Consider the following 17,502-nt stretch of genomic DNA (forward strand, 5'->3'; position numbering starts at 1 on the left):
TGGAAAAGCCAATGAGGAGGAAAGAGAGCTTGGCCAGACAGGTCTGAGGCCAGGCTGGAGGTGCAGTTCAGCTGCCCGTGGACCCCAAGCCCCCCCCAGGGGAAGAGCTGGGATGGGGGTACCCAACTTTCCCCACTCTGGTGGAAGTCGAGGCTTCCTGGACCCTGGTGACAGAGACATGGCCGGCTCCATGCAGGGGCAGGCAGGATGGGAGAGAGGAGGCAAGGACCCCAAGAGGAATAAGAGGCGGCTAGGGGACGGAGCGAAGGGACCTTAGACTGAAACCAGGCCGGGGCCTTGTCCCCGCATTTCCTGAGCCAGGCAGCAGGAACTTCCTGCAAGGAGGAGAGATGGCCACCTCTGGTCAGCCCCCAAGGCCACCCCAACCTCTGCCCAGGAAGGAGGGGCCAGAGTCCAGGGAGGTCAGCCAGGAGGGCCAGATGCAAGGAGACCCTGCCTCAAGAGCTGGGGCTGGCCGACGGGCAACAGGAGGGAGGTCAAACTGGAGTTTCGGGGAAAGCACACATGGCCACAGGCAGGTCATTCTGTGACAGACTGGCTTGAAAAGAAGCAGGTGGGGGTGGGGCCAGCGGGGGAGGGAGGCTGAGAGGACGCTCTCTCGTGCCTTTAAGAAGCAGCCAAGGTCATGGGTGTTCCCAAGGTGGAAGGCTAGAGCCTGGGAGAGATCACCCATTCCAGCCCCTCCTCCAAGTCGGAAGGCAGGGAAACTGAGTCGAGGGAGGGGCAGGGCAGGGCTGGGCTCACTGAGTGATCTCAGAGGCCAGAGGAGGGTGGGCATTTTCCTTTGCTGCCTGGGACCTGGCTGTATGGAAAAGAAGGGGGTCCAGCAGAAAAGCTGCCCCTGGGCGCAGGGCACGGGGAAGGGCAGCTGCCGGTGGCTGGAGACAGAAGAGGGCGGCGCAGCTCCCAGCCCACCCGCCACAGCCCAAGGCCAGACGCTGGACAGTATGACACAGGAGCCCTAGAAAACGCGGGTGAGGACCACGCCGGGCAGGGACCCACTGGCTGGTCATCACACGGAATCTCCTCGCTGTGAAAGCTGTCCACGGTCACTGGGGGGGAGGGGGGAGGGGGGCGAGGTGAGGGTGCGGCTTCAAACCAGAGTGTACAGTGGCTGGCTGGAAATTAACTTGTTAATAACATCCTGTGCAAAGGAGAAGCCCCTACCATTAGGTGAGATTTCAGTTCTTCATTTACACATGGGGAAGGGAGGGGGAGGGGGCAGGGGCATCCAGGAGGCGGGCAGCAGCTCAGAAGTGCGTCTCCTTCTCTGTGATGGTGGAGATGGTGCCGTCGCCCTTGACCTTGGCCTCACAGTCATTAACCAGCACCGTCCTCGGGCCTGCCCCCAGCTTGCCCCGCATCTTCAGATCTGCACTGGGGATTGTCAGCTTCCGGAGTTTCTGAGGGTGGAGAGGAGAATGAGTGAGTGGGCTGGGATGGCCGGGGGATGGGAGGGGGCACGCAGCCTGGGGCACAGCCTGGGTCTCCCTGCCAAGCTGTGCCGCTGGCCCTCACCTCGGGCAGCGTGGGGCGCAGGGCCCCGCGAGGCCCCCCTCAGCTGCTGGCCTCACCTCGGGCAGCGTGGGGCGCAGGGCCCCATGGGCAGTGTGGGGTGCAGGGCCCCGCGAGGCCCCCCTCAGCCGCTGGCCTCACCTCGGGCAGCGTGGGGCGCAGGGCCCCGTGGGCAGCGTGGGGCGCAGGGCCCCGCGAGGCCCCCCTCAGCCGCTGGCCTCACCTCGGGCAGCGTGCCCTCCGTTTTCCACAGCTTGACGCAGACCCAGAGCGGGATGCACAGCATGGAGGACAGGGCCATGAGCCAGCCGATGCCGTAGCCCCAGGCGGGGTAGGTGTACAGGTTGTTGTACTTCAGGGGCCTGTACTTGACCAGGAAGAAGATGAAGATGCCCTGTGCCGAGAGAGGAGAGCCGGGCAGAGTCTCAGGGCTGGCCTCGGCCCTGGCCGGACAGGCCCAGGCTTCCCCACCGGGCTGCCCTACATGACTGGGACCCGAGCCTCAGCCTCACGGAGCCTCACCCCAGCCCCTGCCCTGAGGACGTAGTATTTCCCTAGCTACTTCTGGCAGCTGGCTTTGATCAATGACCTTTAACGACTCAGCCATTCTCCGCGCCAACAAGTGCACCAAGCACTGAGGTTTTTTTTCCCCCTCCCTTCCTTTCTCCCTCCCTTCCTCCCTCTCTCCCTCCCTCCTTCCCTTTGGTACCAGACTGAACTCAGCACCCGAAGCTTACAAGGCAGGCGCTGTACCACCTGAGCTATACCTCCAGCCCCTTTTTGCATTGGTTAGTTTTGAGGATGGGTCTTGCTTTATGCCCAGGCTTCCATCCTCCTATTGTGCGACCCTGCCTCGCTGTGGATTAGTATGCACCCCTGAGCCTAGCCACCATGCACCTCTGTAGCTGGGACAGCAGGCATGCACCATGGCACTCAGCCAGTTAAGATGGAGGCTCTTGAGCTTTTTGCCCAGGCTGACCTCATACTGCAACCCACACAATCAGGCTCATGGGAAAGAGCTGCCCTGTCTGGCTTTCTTTTCTTTTCTGTCTTTTGAATTAACCATAGTTTCACCGAGACCTCTCTGTGACCTGGCCCCAGCTCTGTCGTCTTCTCAGTGACACATTTTCTCACTCCTAGAACCTTGGTCCCCACGGACGGAGGAATGCAGCTCGTGTGTGTGTGTGTGTGTGTGTGTGCGTGTGCGCGCGCATGCATGTGAGCACTCACATGCACAGAAGCTGAGACTCTGAGAAGATTCGTTCATGATCACCCTTAAAAATGGCAGCAAGAGCTGGGACCCGAGTGACCGTTGTTGGGCATCAGAGGCCTGGGGAACGGGGGTCCCAGAAGGGCTTGTCTCCACCCGGGGGGGGGGCTGTGGCTCAGAGGAGGGGGCGGGGGTGGTCCTGACGGACTCACCGCACAGATTCCAGGGGTCACCACCTTCCAGCACCACTTGATGAGTGACAGAGGCCGGTAGCCAATCATGTCCTCGATGTTATCATAGAACCGGTTGCTTCCTGTGCCGAGGAGGAAAACAGGCAGGAGACTGAGTGGAGGTGGCCAAGCTCCCGGGCCCCTCCGCGACTCCAGGATCTTCTTCAGCACCCCAACTTGCCACAGTTGAGCCCAGAGCTGTGGTTTGGGTCAGAGGGTTCCGGTAGGCCGGCCTGGAAAGGCTTGCTCGCCAGGGCGGAGCTATGGGGTGAGGGGCATTAGGAGGCCATGACAGCACTGGGGACCATGGAAAGGGGCCCAGAAGTCCCTGAGGAGAGGAGGGAGGGGCCCAGCCCCCAGCCCCCAGCCCCCGGGTCCCAGGAGCCCGGCCGCCTGGCCCCCGCTCACCGTACACCCAGCCGATGCACACGCACTCGAAGATGGCCACGAAGAGGAGGCACATCCCGCTGGCCGCGTACGAGTCGAAGAGCTGAAAGATGTACATGCCACCCTGCGGGGTGGACAGGCAGATGGACACATGGGACAGCCTCGGAGAGGGCCCCTGCTCTGCTCTGTGGTTACCCTCGGCCGGAGGCCGAGCTCTGCAGAGCCACGCCCGGGTGCCCTGGTCCCGGGCCTCTGGGGTGGCCCCTGGTCTCCCGTCACACGCCTGTCCCCAGCCAGCTGCCCAAGGTCGAGAGGCTATGTGGGAACCTCGCTCCTGGACAGATGGCTGTGGGCCTCCAGCCTCCGGCCTCCCCTCCCCAGTCCTTCAGCACACTGGCCTCCTGAGAGCCCTTCCTGCCACACCACTCTCTAGTGTGCAGTCACCACCTGCTCCCCTCAGCCTGGCAGTTGGGCCATCGTCTTCCTCCCTTCCTGCTCACCGCTGCTCACCAGCCACCTGCAACAGATGGGGGCGGGCGAACCTCGCACGGAGAGTTCCTTCCGAGCCCACAGGAATGCTACCGTCTCCAAGAGGCCCTCCCCAGAAGACTTGTTCTTTCTTTGTGTCTTTAGACTGCAATGTCTAGACCCTTATAAAAAACAAAAGCCCCAAGTGGCCCTGGCAGCTGGCCTGCTAGCTCCGCGCTCCCTCGGGGCAGGGCAGGCATACAGTAGGTGCACAATTAATCTTTGGGAGGTGAAGATGGCCCTCTGTATCTAACCTCAGCTTGAACATATTTGCACAAAAAACACAGCATCTACAACAGCACCTGTGCTATATAGCCTCGTGTCTCTGTCCACAGCATGGCACAGTGACTGGTTCGATTGCATTTCTGCTGTGTTCCAGGGTGAGCCATCTAGAGATGGTGTGCGTTCATGGGAGGACCTTGGTTGTATGTAATTGCTGCACTATGCCGTGTGAAGGCGGGAGCATCTGCAGCCTTGGTGTGCAGGATGTCTTGACCCATGACTGTATGTGGAGGTGTGTATACAGGTGCCTGGGCTCTGTGAGGGATCTGGCAGGTGTGAGCTTGGCTGATGGGCTGAGCCAGGAAGGGTGTCTCGGAGGATGGTGTCTAGGCATTGGGGGTGGGGGAGGAGGGGGGAGCTGAGCTGCGGACACAAGAAGAGCCAGGATCTGTTCTGGAAATCTCCATCACACACCAATGGGAGGAATGAAATGAAAGCAGCAGGAAGGATCTGACGGTGGGTTAGGCTGCCTGGCCCCTCGTGAGCCTGCCACGGGGGCTTACTTGGAACACCCCCTGCCCCCATCTTCTATTCTGCATGGGCAGCACAGCCTGGGATCGCGGAATAACGGCCACAGAGAACACAGGTGAGAAAAGGGGGCGTGGCGTGACTTCGGCTGCTGACCAGAGGGCGCAGGCCCCTTGGGGTCCCACAGACCTGATCCACGGCTGTTGGGGACACAGCTCTGAGGCCTGGTCTACAGACTTTCTGGAAGACACTAAAAACCCACATTTTCTTTTCCTTTTTTTTTTTTTTTTTTGTCGGTTGTGGGGCTTGAACTCTGGGCCTGGGCGCTGTCCCTCAGCTCAAGGGGAGCACTTTACCAGTTGAGCCACATCATCACTTTCGGTTTTCTGGTGGTTTATTGAAGATAAGAGTCTCACAGACTTTTCTGCCCAGGCTGCCTTTGAACCGCGATCCTCAGATCTCAGCCTCCTGAGTAGTTAGGATGACAGGCGTGAGCCACCGGCGCCTGGCTAAAATCCACACTTTCGTGGGAACTTTTTCTCTAAGTGTTGGCAACTTCTTCACCTTCTTAAAAAGCACAGTGGGTGACACGCAGCGGGCCCTGGGCCGTGCGGGATGTGCAGACTTTGCCTGTGAGGTCTGCCATGGGCACATACCCCTGTGACTGGCATGCCCCTGTGGCTGGTTTGGCTGAGTTAACATCACTGCTGGGCACCAGGGGCTGAGACCCATCATCCTAACTACTCAGGAGGCTGAGATCTGAGGATCGCATTTCCTGCCAGCCTGGGCAGGAAAGTCAGAGAGACCCTCCTTCCTAAGTAACCACCCAAACAGCCAGAAGTGGTGCTGTGGTTCAAGCGGTAGAGCACTAACTTTGAGCACAAAAACTCATGGATAGTGCTTAGGCCCTGAGTTCAAGCCGTAAGACTGGCACAAAAACGAACGAACTCAAAGTAGGCACAGACTCCGCGATCCTGGTTGGCAATCAGGAGGATCAGAGCTCAAGGCCAGCACAGGCAGACAGTGAGATCCCATCTCAGGGAACATAAACCCGGGTGTGTGTGTGGTGTACACACTGCCATGCGGTTTGGAAAGCGTGTGGTCCAGGTGGACCCCGGAAGATCCTAGCTGAAAATCCACTCAGAAAGGGCTGAGGATGTGCCTCAAAGGGTAAGGCACCTGTCCAGGAAGTACAGGGCTCTGAGTTAAACCTCAGGGCTATAAAATACACACCAATGTTCATCCCACGAACGTTGTGCATTAGAGATAGAACAAAGAAACCTTTATGCAGCGCTTCACTGGCTTGTAGTGTTTGGTCAACACGGGGCCCGGGAGGGGATGGAAGTCTCCCAGGACCGTGCGCCCAGCGACCTTGTAGTGGTCAGTACTTGTGATGTTTGCACAACAACAAAACTGCCTAACGTGAGCCTCAGAACGCAGCTCTGCCGTTAAGGGATGAAGCCCGTCCGGGTATTGCTTTAACCGCTTCCTCCGTCCTAATCCCCTCTGATCCTGCCTGGAGTGATTAAAGACTGGCACTGGGCGATCCAGCCAGCAATTACCAGCAAGGCCGAGGCTGACGTGTGTGGTGTGCGGCCCATGCCTGGGTCCTGATCCCTGGGGGCTTGGCTGGCACACCTCTGTGACAAGTGACACATTTGGCTTTCTGAGTTAAAAAGCTCAAAGCTGCCGGGCGCTGGTGGCTCTCGTCTGTAATCCTAGCTATTCAGGGGGCTGAGATCTCTGGGGATCTTGGTTCCAAGCCAGCTTGGATGGGGAAGTTTGAGAGACTCCTATCTCCAATTAACCACTACAAAAGCAGTCAAGGGAGCTGTGACTCAAGTGCTAGAACGCCAGCCTTGAGTGGAAAAGCCCAGCTAGAGAATGAGGCCCTTGAGTTCAGGCCTCTCAGTACTGACACACAAAGCACACCGATTATCTCTGTGTACACGAGGAGAGGTGACAAATGTCACTTTCACAAGACACCTAGGTGAGGGAGGATGAGGTAGGGTAGCTGCAGGGAGAGAAGCAAGGTTTTAAGGTGGGGTGTGGGTGGAGACCCACTCCTAGCCTGTAGGGGCAAGGGGAGGGGTGCACACGGAGGGCTGGGCTTGAACAGACATCCTCAATGCCACACAGGGACACAGTTCAGGGCCCTCGACACCCGTCAGTTCCCTTGGGACGACGGTGCCCCGTGTCCTGGTCCCCCGGGCGCCCCCAGCAGCTTCCTGTGGCCCAGCACGGGCAGAGGTTGGATCCTGTGCTCAAGGCCACGGATGGTGTGCATGCGACCCTTGCTGGAGGAGCGAGCTGAGCAGCAGAGAAGGTTCTAGACCCGCCTGGGGTCACCCAGCCAGGCAGTTTCCGGGCCGGGGGTTGACGTGGGAGCCTCGAGTGGCGCTGGCCCCGTCACTCACCTCGGTCAGCATCACCAGGCCCAGGAAGTAGGAGACCACGGACAGCGCCAGGATGAGCAGCTCCCGCCGGTAGCCCCTCCGGAACACCTTGGGGTACATGTCTACCACGGCGGTCACCAGGCTTTCCACACACACAAACTGGTGGGGAGACACGGGTGGGCGGCCTTGGCTGAGTGAACCCAGGGAACAGATATAGACACCCCGCGGGCAGGGCGGGCCTGTCTCCTCCTCCCCGCAGTGGGACCGCCGCTGACCCCCGGGGGCAGGGCCGCTCAGGGAGGGGACGGAACCCGGGTCACGCAGCACATGGCGTGCACGTGGGAACTGTGGTCTAGAGCCCCAGGCTCCGCCCCTTCTCCCCGAGCGCCTGCTGCAGGTTCCGGGGTTACCGAGGCCCAGCCACGGCTCGGGCATCTGTCATCATCCAGGAGCTCAGAGTGAGGGGGGGGGAGATGGTCAGTGTTCCCAGCCTCTGCCCGGGGAGGGCAACTGAGGGGCAGCAATGTCCACCTCCGTTGCCCCGGGACAAGGAGGCCCAGAGCCTGGCTGTGATTCAGGCCATCCGCTGCACAGGCTGGACTGTGAACCGGGGCTGCGCAGCCGGACTGTCTGGTGCCTGGTTGGGAGGTTCCCTTCCTGGACCCCTAGGAATTGCTTTCGGCTGCCCAGGAGGGTGACATCTGCCCTTCATGTGTACACGAGGTGCACAAGGCAGAGGGGCAGTGACCACTCAGGGTCACGCAGCTGGTGAGATGCATGGAACCGGGGCCTCTCCAGCCCCGCCTGGCTCAGTGCCCGGCTGCCCACTGTCCCCCAGCCTCAAGAATGGCGAGGAGCACGCTGGGAGGACCCTGCGTGGGGGGAAGGGCGGCTGGCATGCAGGGAGGTCCTGGCAGCGCACAGCACCTCTAGTCCTTGCTCTCTCCTTTAAAATGGGGGGGGCAACACAAAGGACCCCAGCCCAGAGGATGATGGGGACAGCATGCGGCCTGGGGCCCCTGGGCCAGACAGCCCTGTCGTCTGCCGTCCGGCATGGCTGCTGACCCCGCTCCCTCCAGGGCTCCGGCCTGGCAGCCAAGGGAAGATTATCAGCGAAAACACCTGGCGCGCCGCTCGGCTTAGCAGTTTCCGGGGAACGAACGGCTCAGGGAAAGAAATCCCCTGCGGCCCGGCCCGTGACAGACACATCCGTCACGGGGCTCGAGGCAGCAGCCCTGCCCGGCTGGGCCCTGAAAGTCTTAGCCCTCAGCTGGGGGTGCTCGGGGTGGCTTCCCGAGCCTGGGCCGTCTCTGCCCCTGCACCCGCCCTGCCCCCTGCATACCACACACCGCACAGCACCAGCTGCCAGGCCACATGGGGCAGAGGGCGTGGCGATGCCCAAGTCACCAAGAGCTGGCCACACGGGCACGGCAGGTGGCAGAGGAAGCCATGGCACACAGGCAGGGGTGGGGTGCTGAGGGAGTGTCATGGGAACCCCCGCTCTGGCCACACACAGGCCGAGGGAGGAAGGGCTGCCCCCGCCTGTGTGTGTGCTGGCTGCCCGCCGGGACTGGCCACAGCACCTGCTTAGCCAGGAGGGGCTACTAGCTGGGGCTGGTGGGCAGAACGAAGCAGACATTGAAAATGGCCCAGGCGGGGAGGTCTCCGGGAAGGGGTGGAGGGCCCTGAGCTGATGTGTGTGGCGACCGGCTGGAGGCTGGGGGCAGGCAGGGGGGAGGACCTGCTGACTGGAACCGGAGGGGGCATCAGACCATGGGCAGGGTCTCCCCCCCTCCCCCTCCCCCTCCCCCTCTCCCACCTCTGCCCATCCCCACTCCAGGTCCCCACCACCGCTTCACCTCCTGTCCCCTCATCACCTCTCCCCCATACCCCTCCTGTTGCCTCTCCCTCCACCCCCTTACCCATCACCTTACCTGACTGTCCAGGCCCAGGAAGATGAGCATCATGAAGAACAGGGTGGCCCACAGCGGAGACAGAGGCATCATGGTGACAGCCTTGGGGTAGGCGATGAAGGCCAGGCCCGGGCCTGGGGAGGAGAGAGATGTTCACTACAATCCAACATGGGGCTCCAAACATGGGGCCTGGGTACCAGTCTCTGTAGCACAGCCTTGGTAGCCTCACGGTTCAAATCCTGCTTCTATTCAGTGGCCCAAACCTCTGTTTCCTTTGCTAAAGAGTAGTGATAAAGGGTTGTTTTGGGAATTCAGCAGGTCTTTAAGAGCAGCTTTATTGCTCTTCACGTGGCTTATGCCTGTAATCCTAGCTGCTTTGAGATCTGAGGTTCGAGATTTGAAGCCAGCCTGGGCAGGAAAGTCCAGGAGGATCTTACCTGCAATTGACCTTCCAAAAGCTTAGAAGTAGAGCCATAGCTCAAGTGGTAGAGCACTAGCCTTGAGAGAAAAAGCTAAGGGATCATGCCCAGGCCTTGAGTTCAAGCCCCCGTATAGGTGCGCGTACACACACTCACGCACACACACACTCAAGCAGTTTTATTAAGGTAGAATGACAACGTGCATACAGTAAGCACCAGTTGGAGCACGCCGTTGTTCAGAGAACCTTGCAGGTACGCAGCACTGCCATCAGGAGGCAGGGCATTGGGCCATCTCTTCCCTGCTTCTCCACCCCGCTCCCCATTTCCCAGCACAAGAATCTTGGGACTTTTTTTTTCTTCCCTACCCTTTGATTAGCTTTGCCCATTCTGCTCAAGATGGAAGTTCTGAGGTACCGCATACTTATGCGTTGTGCTTTCTAGGAAACCGATTTCAAAGGCAGTCCATTTCCTAATCTCATAGCGATGGATACAAAGGCCAGACAGAGGCTCCAGAGCCTTGCCAGCACTTGCTGCTGGCAGCCTTGGGAGTCTGGCCCTCACCGCAAGTGTGTGGTGTCGCCATTTTGGTTTCACTCTGCATTCCTTCTGGTGGTGCGTGTCAACCCATGCCGAGTGTCCATACATGTCTTCCTGTAGGCCTCTGCCTGCTCTCTATTGGGTCATCTTTTTATCCACTTGGGAGAGTTCTTCATACATGTGGAATAGAAGACCTTTTATTTTTAGCAGAGAAGGTGTCATGTGTTTCTCTCAGGCTGTAGTTTTCCTTTTCCTGTTTTTCTGGGCTTGTGGAGAGCAAAAGTTTAAATGGAGCCAATTGTTGCCAGCATACAAAAATACTGTGGACTTTTACTTGTTGATCTTGTAGCCTGTAACCTCTTTCTATTTTTGTAGATTTTTCCCCAGGGTTTTATATGGTCCATCTCATGGCTTATGGATATGATGGTTTTTAGTCCTTCCTCTCTAATCTTACAGCCTTTTATTTTTCATGTTTTATTGCATTCTCTAGGATTTCTAATACCGTGAGGAATACAGGCAAAGCCTGAAGACCTTGTGTTTTAGTTTTAGAAGAAAACCTTTGAAATTAGCATTGGTACAGAGCCATGAACTAAACCACAGCTCTTATTTAGAACCGGACAGCTTTCCTCCTCTGTCCCAAGATCCAGGTCAGGACCCCGCACTGCTCTTTCTGGTCACATCTCTTTGGTCTCCCCTAAGCTACGGTACCTCCTCAATCTCATCTGCCATGAATGTCTCAGTTTGGATGAAGACTGGTCATTGTTTTACAGGAAAGTCTCAATGTGGGTCTGATCTTTTTTGTGTGTGTATGACTGAAATCATGTATTTTTTTTTTTTTACCAAAATAATCACAGGGACACATCAGCCATCTCCACCGTAAAGTGACTGCTTCTCATGTAACTGTCCACGTCTTTCTTGGTGGTGGGAGTACATTGAGATGGTGAGGATATCCTGTTCCACGCGAGCTTTGAGCCCTCCATCCCTGTGCCAGGGGAGGCCAGATGGCATGGTGCTCAGGACCTCAGGACTTGGCTAGCATCGTGCCCAGTGGGATCTGGTTTCTTCCTTTGCTGCCCCCGCCCCACCCCGCGTACATTTCCACTGTGATACACTTACACCTGTAGGAGTGATCTAGGTGTGGTATATTCTCTGGGTTCCAATACCATTGCTATTTATTTTGCTGCCCAAATGGTTCCAGGTTTGACTTCTGGTCTTGTCTTCGGGTTGATTTCTTGTCCTCTTGACACGCCTCCAACCTTTTTTTTTTTTTTTAATTCTGAGCACGTCATATTTCCTGGCACCACTAGGAATGTTCTGGCATCGTGGTGTGTTGCCTGAGCCCCAGAATCAGTGGCATCTCCAGGGAGCACTGGTGTCCTTGCTTGGAGAATAGTGTTCAGAGCAAGAGCTGGGAGCTGGGTGTGTCCACACGGTGGGGTTTCCGGGCTGCTGGGTCTTCCCTGCACACGAGGTGAGGGAGCATGTGTGCTCTCCCACATGCATGCCAACATCTGTACACGTATTAAACCACGAGCGCCTGCACGCAGACCCCTCATGCGCTGGCAGGGGACTGATACCTCTAGCTCAAAGTTTAGCAAGTCTGCCTCACTTGTTTCTAACTGCCGTCACAGCGGAAGTGCCGTAACTACCCTAGCTACCTGCTTATTCAACACCGATACTCGCAAACACAATATTGTAGAATTGGTCATCTATGTCCCTGCTTTAGCACAGTTCTAGTTCAGCTACTTTTTTAAAAAAAATCTCATCTCAGAACCCAGTCAACATCTGGCTCTTGGATGTTTCTTAGGTCAGCCGGGCACCGGTGGCTCACCCCTGTGGTCCTAGCTAGCCAGGAGGCTGAGCTCCAGAGGCCCACAGTTTGAAGCTAGCCTAGGCAGTGAAGTCTTTGAGACTCAATTTCTAACTGCCAGACTAGAGGTGTGGTTCAAATGGTAGAGCACCTGCCTAGTAGACTGCAAAGCTCTTGAGTTCAAATCCTGGTTCCATCAAAAGTAAACCAAGTTTCTGAAGTGAATTTTTCTTCCCCAGACCCCTCAGAGTGGGTATGTGATTCATTTGTTTTTAGCAACACTAATTAGGTTCCTTTGTACTAGTTGTGGGGTTGCACCCACAAAAGTGATGGTTATTTAATATGGGTGATATGTGAAATCTTTAAGAATAAAGGCTTAAAAAAGTGTTCCTAAGGGCTGGAAAGGTGGCTCAATGGTAGAGCGCTTGCCTTGCATGAATGAGGCTCTGGATCTGATTCCTCAGTACCACATAAGCAGAAAAGGCCAGAAGTGATGCTATGGTTCAAGTGGTAGAGTACTCGCCTTGAGCTGAAGAGCCAAGGGACAGCACCCAGGCCCAGAGTTCAGGCCCCACGATCAACAACAACAACAACAACAACAAAAATGCTCCTACAACTTCTCAGCCCCCTTCCTCCATCCTTCCTGACCATTGTCATGCTTTATTCTCTCTGAGTTTCTTCTGCACAAACCAGTGTTTTCTTACATCCCCTTCTTCCTCACAAGAGAAATAGAATTGCTTTTTTGACCCCTGCCTACACCCTCTGAGATAGGGTCTTGTGGTAGAATCCGAGCTAGTTTCTAATTCTCCAGGCCTCTTCCTCAGCCTCCTTGGTTCTGGACTTGCAGGGGTACACCGTCACATCTGGCAGTACACATATGCTGCATTAAAAAAACCCAAACACACAAAACCCCCACTACCCCGCATTACTCTCATTCTTAGTTGTACTTGGGTGTCAACTCTTTTCCTGGAGGCTCGTTTGAGATCTACATCTTGTATGCTGAAGTGGGGTTTCCATGACTGCGACTTGCAGGGCGAGCTAGGCTCCGCAGGAAGGCTCCTGTCTCCTCCTGAGCATTACGACAGCGAGGTGGCTGCCTGCTCTCTGTGGCTGCCCCCGCCTCTCTCCCGTGTCAGATGCTTGATCCTTCTTTCCACTGGAAGCCCAGAGCTCGTGGAGCTCTTCAGGGTGTCTCTGAGTCAATCTCTGGGGTTTACTTTCCCCAGTCCCCGAGCAGATCTCTGGATCAAGATCCAGCTCCTTACCCCTGAAGCGTTCTTGCCTGACAGTTCTAAACACTGCCGCTGCGCCGGTGCTTCCGGGACTGGCACCATAGCATTCCTTCTTCTTTGCTTGGGATCCCTTTCTGTGTGGGGGTCATTTTCAGTGTTTTCTTCCGTTGTTTTGTTCCGGTCTTTCTTCAAGGTCCCCGGAAGGCTTTCTGCTGGCCCTGCCATGCAGTCTCCCTGCGCCAGAGTCCGTGTTCCGTGCTTTCCTGGTCATGCGTTCTCTTGAGTTCAGTCAGTCCTCCTCATTTCTTCCCATTCATCTTCTACCTCTAGTTACCTTGTTTTTTTAAAATGTCAGTCCTGGGGTTTGAACTCAGGGCTCAGTACCTGCTAGGTAACCGCTCTACCCGCCGCAGCACGCTCTCCGTCTTTTGTGACGTTGGGTCTCATGTTGTTTTCTTTGGCTTGGTGACCCGGATGGTGACTGCCATACTTACACCTTCTGTGTAGCCCATGTACCACAGGGCCTTGAGCACGCGAGGCAGGCGCTCTACCACTTGAGCCATGTTCCCAGCCTTGTGTTTTATAGGGATCTTTTGGTTTGTTTTCTGTTGGTCATGGGGCTTGAACTCTGGGCCTGGGTGCTGTCCCTGAGTTCTTCAGCTCAAGGCAAGTACTCTATCACTTGAGCCACGGTACCATTTCCAGTTTTCTGGTGGTTAATTGGAGAGTCTCGTATCTTTACAATGAAAATATAATAATAATAATAGTAATAATAATAACGAGTCTGCAGACTTTCCTGCCTGGGCTGGCTTTGAACCGTGATCCTCAGATTTCAGCCTCCTGAGTACCAGGATTATTAGGTGTGAGCCCCCAGCTCCGTCCGGGGCTCACTAACAGCCTGAGCTGGCCTTGAGCTTGGGGGCCTCCTGCCTTGCTGGCCTTGAGCTTGGGGGCCTCCTGCCTTGCTGGCCTTGAGCTTGGGGCCTCCTGCCTTGCTGGCCTTGAGCTTGGGGCCTCCTGCCTTGCTGGCCTTGAGCTTGGGGCGCCTCCTGCCTTGCTGGCCTTGAGCTTGGGGCCTCCTGCCTTGCTGGCCTTGAGCTTGGGGCCTCCTGCCTTGCTGGCCTTGAGCTTGGGGCCTCCTGCCTTGCTGGCCTTGAGCTTGGGGCCTCCTGCCTTGCCCTCCCCGTACCTGGGATTACAGGTATGCACACAATGCTCCACTGGACTTTTTTTTTCTTATGCCAGACCTGGGGCTGGAACTCAGGGCCTGGGTACTGTCCTTGAGCTTTCTCACTCAAGACTAGCACTCCACCACCTTGAGCCACAGCTCCACTTCTGACTTTTGGTAGTCAACTGGAGATAAGAGCCTCATGGGCTTTCCTGGCTGGGTTGGATCACGATCCTCAGGTCTCAGCTTCCTAAGTAGCTAGGATTACAGGTGTGAGCCACCAGTGCTGGCACCACCGGGCTTTTTTATAAGTGAAAGCCCTGCACACACTCACCTGAGCTTAGGGTGTAAGCCCACCTACCATGGAAATGCATGTAGTTCTTCACCTGCGTTGTATGTTCCCCAACCCCATCACCGTGTCAGGCCCGGCCTTGCACACCCACCCTGCCCTGACACACAAGTCACTTTGCACTTCAGTCTGTGACACCCATAGTGACTCTGCACCTACAGCAGTGAAGGGAGGCAGGCTCTCCAAGCAGAAGAGCGGCATGCACAAAGGCCCTGTGGTAGAACTGCGATAGACTCTTGAGGTGGGGCGGGTGGGGATGGAGAGAGGATGGGGGGCTGAGGGCAGGCAGGCCCTGGGAGCTCAGCACTGTGGGTCCCGTGGACTCTGTTTGGAGAGACCAAGGACAGGAATGGTCATCCAAGAAGGACAGGTGAGTGGAGAGGCCAGGAGAGGACAGAGAGCTGGTGAGGGACCCCCTGCAGCCCCGGGAGCGGGGCTGGGGAAAGGAGGGGCCCGAGGAGCTGGCTCAGGAGTGAGGCCGGGTCCCCATTTCCTGCTGGGATGCTGGACCCCGGGGAGGGGGGGTCAGGGCGTTCCAGCCACGCTGTGCTCACCCTGGTCTCCCCGCCCCGCCCAGGCACCTACCTGACTCGGCCACCTCCGCAATGGGCACACCCTGCTCGTACGCCATGAAGCCCAGGACGGAGAAGATGGCGAAGCCGGCCACGAAGCTGGTGCCGCTGTTCAGGCAGCACAGCATGATGCAGTCCCTGGGGGGGGGGCGAGAGGGAGGCGAGGGGGAGGCGGGTCAGAGCCCAGAGCTGGCCCCACAGGGGGCGTGACCCCATCCTGCCGGAGTGCCCCACCCGCTCTCCCCTCTGCAGCCCGGAGGAGCAGCACCTCTGGAGCCAGCTGTCCTTGGATGGGGCGCTGTGCCCCGCGACCCCTAGCCACAGGTGGCACGAGCCACCCCCCCCCCGTCCTCACCCCTCCTAGGGAGGCAGCTTCCACTAAGGGCATGGACTTGCTCTTGCTGCCCGGAACTAAAGTCATCTCCTCTAGCCAGCCCGGGGCTCCTCTTCCTCCCCATCTCTTCCTCCTGCCTCCAACCCACAATGCACTGCGCTTTCCTCCATGGTCAAAGCCATGCGGAGACTCTCATCTCTCTTCTCCCTACACCACGCTTTGATTCAGGTCACACTGAGGCCGCTGGAGATGGACACCCCGTGGCCTCCAATGACCCCAAGGGGAGTTGGAGCTGCGGGAGCTGCGTCTGGGCCCCGGCTGCCCCTGAAGCATGTGCTTTGGCCTGTGCTCACGGGCTCCTGCTCACTGTCAACAGGAAGCCCGGCTAACAGGCTGCCCTGGGCCTCCAGCGACATGCGATCATCCAGCCGGCCTCATCCCCGTCTATCTTCCTTGGGGAGGGGGGTTAATCTCCCACCCCACTGACTTTGGGCTGAGCCACGTGATGGGTCTTGGACAAGGAGACATTAGCAGATATGACACAGAGTGCCTTCAGTTGAGCCCGCCTAACTGCATTTGTCCTTTATAATCTCTGATTTTCCACAGGAGGGAAGAGCCCTCCAGGAGAGCCGCTGTCCCCAGAATGTGCTCACTGGAGCAGATTTGAGCTCAGCACCGAGCCCGGGGAAAAGCTTTCCCGGCTGACCAGTGATCTTGGGAGCAGTGAAAACAAGTAATTGCTTGAATTGGATTTCAGCCCCGAAGCCTGGCACTGTTTGTGACAGAGCATTATCGCGGCAGCAAATGCCTGATACAGATCCCCTGAATGGGCTCCTCGGACACTGTGAGCATGCACTGGTAGATCCAAGGATGCCATCTGCAAATCTGCTTCAAGGGAACTCAGCTCAGGCCAGGCAAGGGCCAAGCTGGGGAGAAATCTGCCCCTGTGCCCTTCCTCCAGTTTCAGGCCACGTGGCCATGAGTTATTCAACTGAAGAGATAGGAGGAGCTGGGGGAAATCATTTTCTTCATGCTTTGGTTGCTCTAGAATTTTCTTCTCTTCCTTCTTCTCCTCCTTCTTTTATTCCAGTGCAGGGAATTGAACCTACAGCCTTGCAGTGAAAGGCAAAAGCTCTGCTTTAGCCATGACACCAGTCTTTCTGTTTTTATTTCATGTTCTTGAGATAATATCTCCCATTTTTGTTCAGGGAGGCCTTGTGCCTTCTGAGTGGCTGGAATTACAGGCATGCACTACCATGCTTGGCTCCTGTATGGTTCTTGAGATCTGCCCTGAAGCCTGAAGATGGGGGGGTGGGGGTGGCCCAGACTCCAGATCTCAGCCAACTGCTAGCAAAGTTGGAGGTATAAGTCTAGTAAACTCAGATACCCTCTGGGGGCTAAACAAAGCCAACTCCCTTCCTCCCACCCCCACCCGTAAGAAGACTTGCAGAGCCTGAAGAGCAGAGTTGTCAAAGACAAACATTTTAGTTTCCACCCAGTCTCCTATGTGGGTCTCTTGAGTGACTTCCCCACGCCTCAGGGACAGAGTCACAGAAAGGCCCCGGAGGGCCTGAGCATGGCCCCCACAGGGCCATCCGTGAAGTGGGTGCCCAGCCCCCCACCCCTTCCCCAAGGCCTTATGGGACTGCACTCGGAGAGGGCTTATGTAAGGAGTGCTTTGAAGTCGGCAGGAGCAGGGAGGTCGCCCCCTGCACTCAGCCTGACTGGGCTGGAATGATTTGGAAACAGAACAGAAAACAGCCTCTGTGTTTGCAGTGTCACCAGGGCATCTGCTTTCTTCCTGACCAGAGACACAGAGTGAGAGGCGGGAAGGGGTGGCCGCGCTGGGTAGAGGAGCAGAGGCTGTGGGGAAGGCGGGTTCCGGCCCCCCAGCTGTGAAGGCCCTGACCACATCTGGCATGGGGCGGGGTCGGGGGCAGAAGGCCGGCTTGGTGGTGGTGACCCCTGTGGCAGGTGTGGATGAGGATGATGCGCAGCCCGTGAGCTGCGGTGGACAGTGAGTGGACCGTGGTGGGGAGGGGGGGCGGGGAGGATGGGAAGGGGAAACAAAGGAGGAGGCAACAATGCTTGATAAGAAATGTACTCATTACCTTGTTCATGTAATTATAAT

The 17,502-nt window shown here is 57.2% G+C and overlaps 1 protein-coding gene across 1 annotated transcript in view; it reads right to left on the reverse strand.

Moving 5' to 3' along the window:
* Nucleotides 1–1,209: 1,209 nt before the first annotated feature.
* The window catches only part of Slc6a11 (solute carrier family 6 (neurotransmitter transporter), member 11), an 82,094-nt gene continuing 65,801 nt past the window's right edge, over nt 1,210–17,502 (reverse strand). The window contains exons 8-14 of the mRNA XM_013010340.1: nt 15,051–15,175; nt 8,972–9,084; nt 7,059–7,196; nt 3,385–3,487; nt 2,959–3,059; nt 1,760–1,930; nt 1,210–1,424 (exon numbers count right to left, since the gene is read on the reverse strand). Of these exons, the coding sequence (XP_012865794.1) occupies nt 1,272–1,424; nt 1,760–1,930; nt 2,959–3,059; nt 3,385–3,487; nt 7,059–7,196; nt 8,972–9,084; nt 15,051–15,175 (904 nt within the window). The 3' untranslated portion in view covers nt 1,210–1,271. The remainder of the gene's footprint in view (nt 1,425–1,759; nt 1,931–2,958; nt 3,060–3,384; nt 3,488–7,058; nt 7,197–8,971; nt 9,085–15,050; nt 15,176–17,502) is intronic.

The sequence above is a fragment of the Dipodomys ordii genome, unplaced genomic scaffold (assembly GCF_000151885.1).
Source record: "Dipodomys ordii isolate 6190 unplaced genomic scaffold, Dord_2.0 Scaffold12, whole genome shotgun sequence".
NCBI lineage: Eukaryota > Metazoa > Chordata > Mammalia > Rodentia > Heteromyidae > Dipodomys > Dipodomys ordii.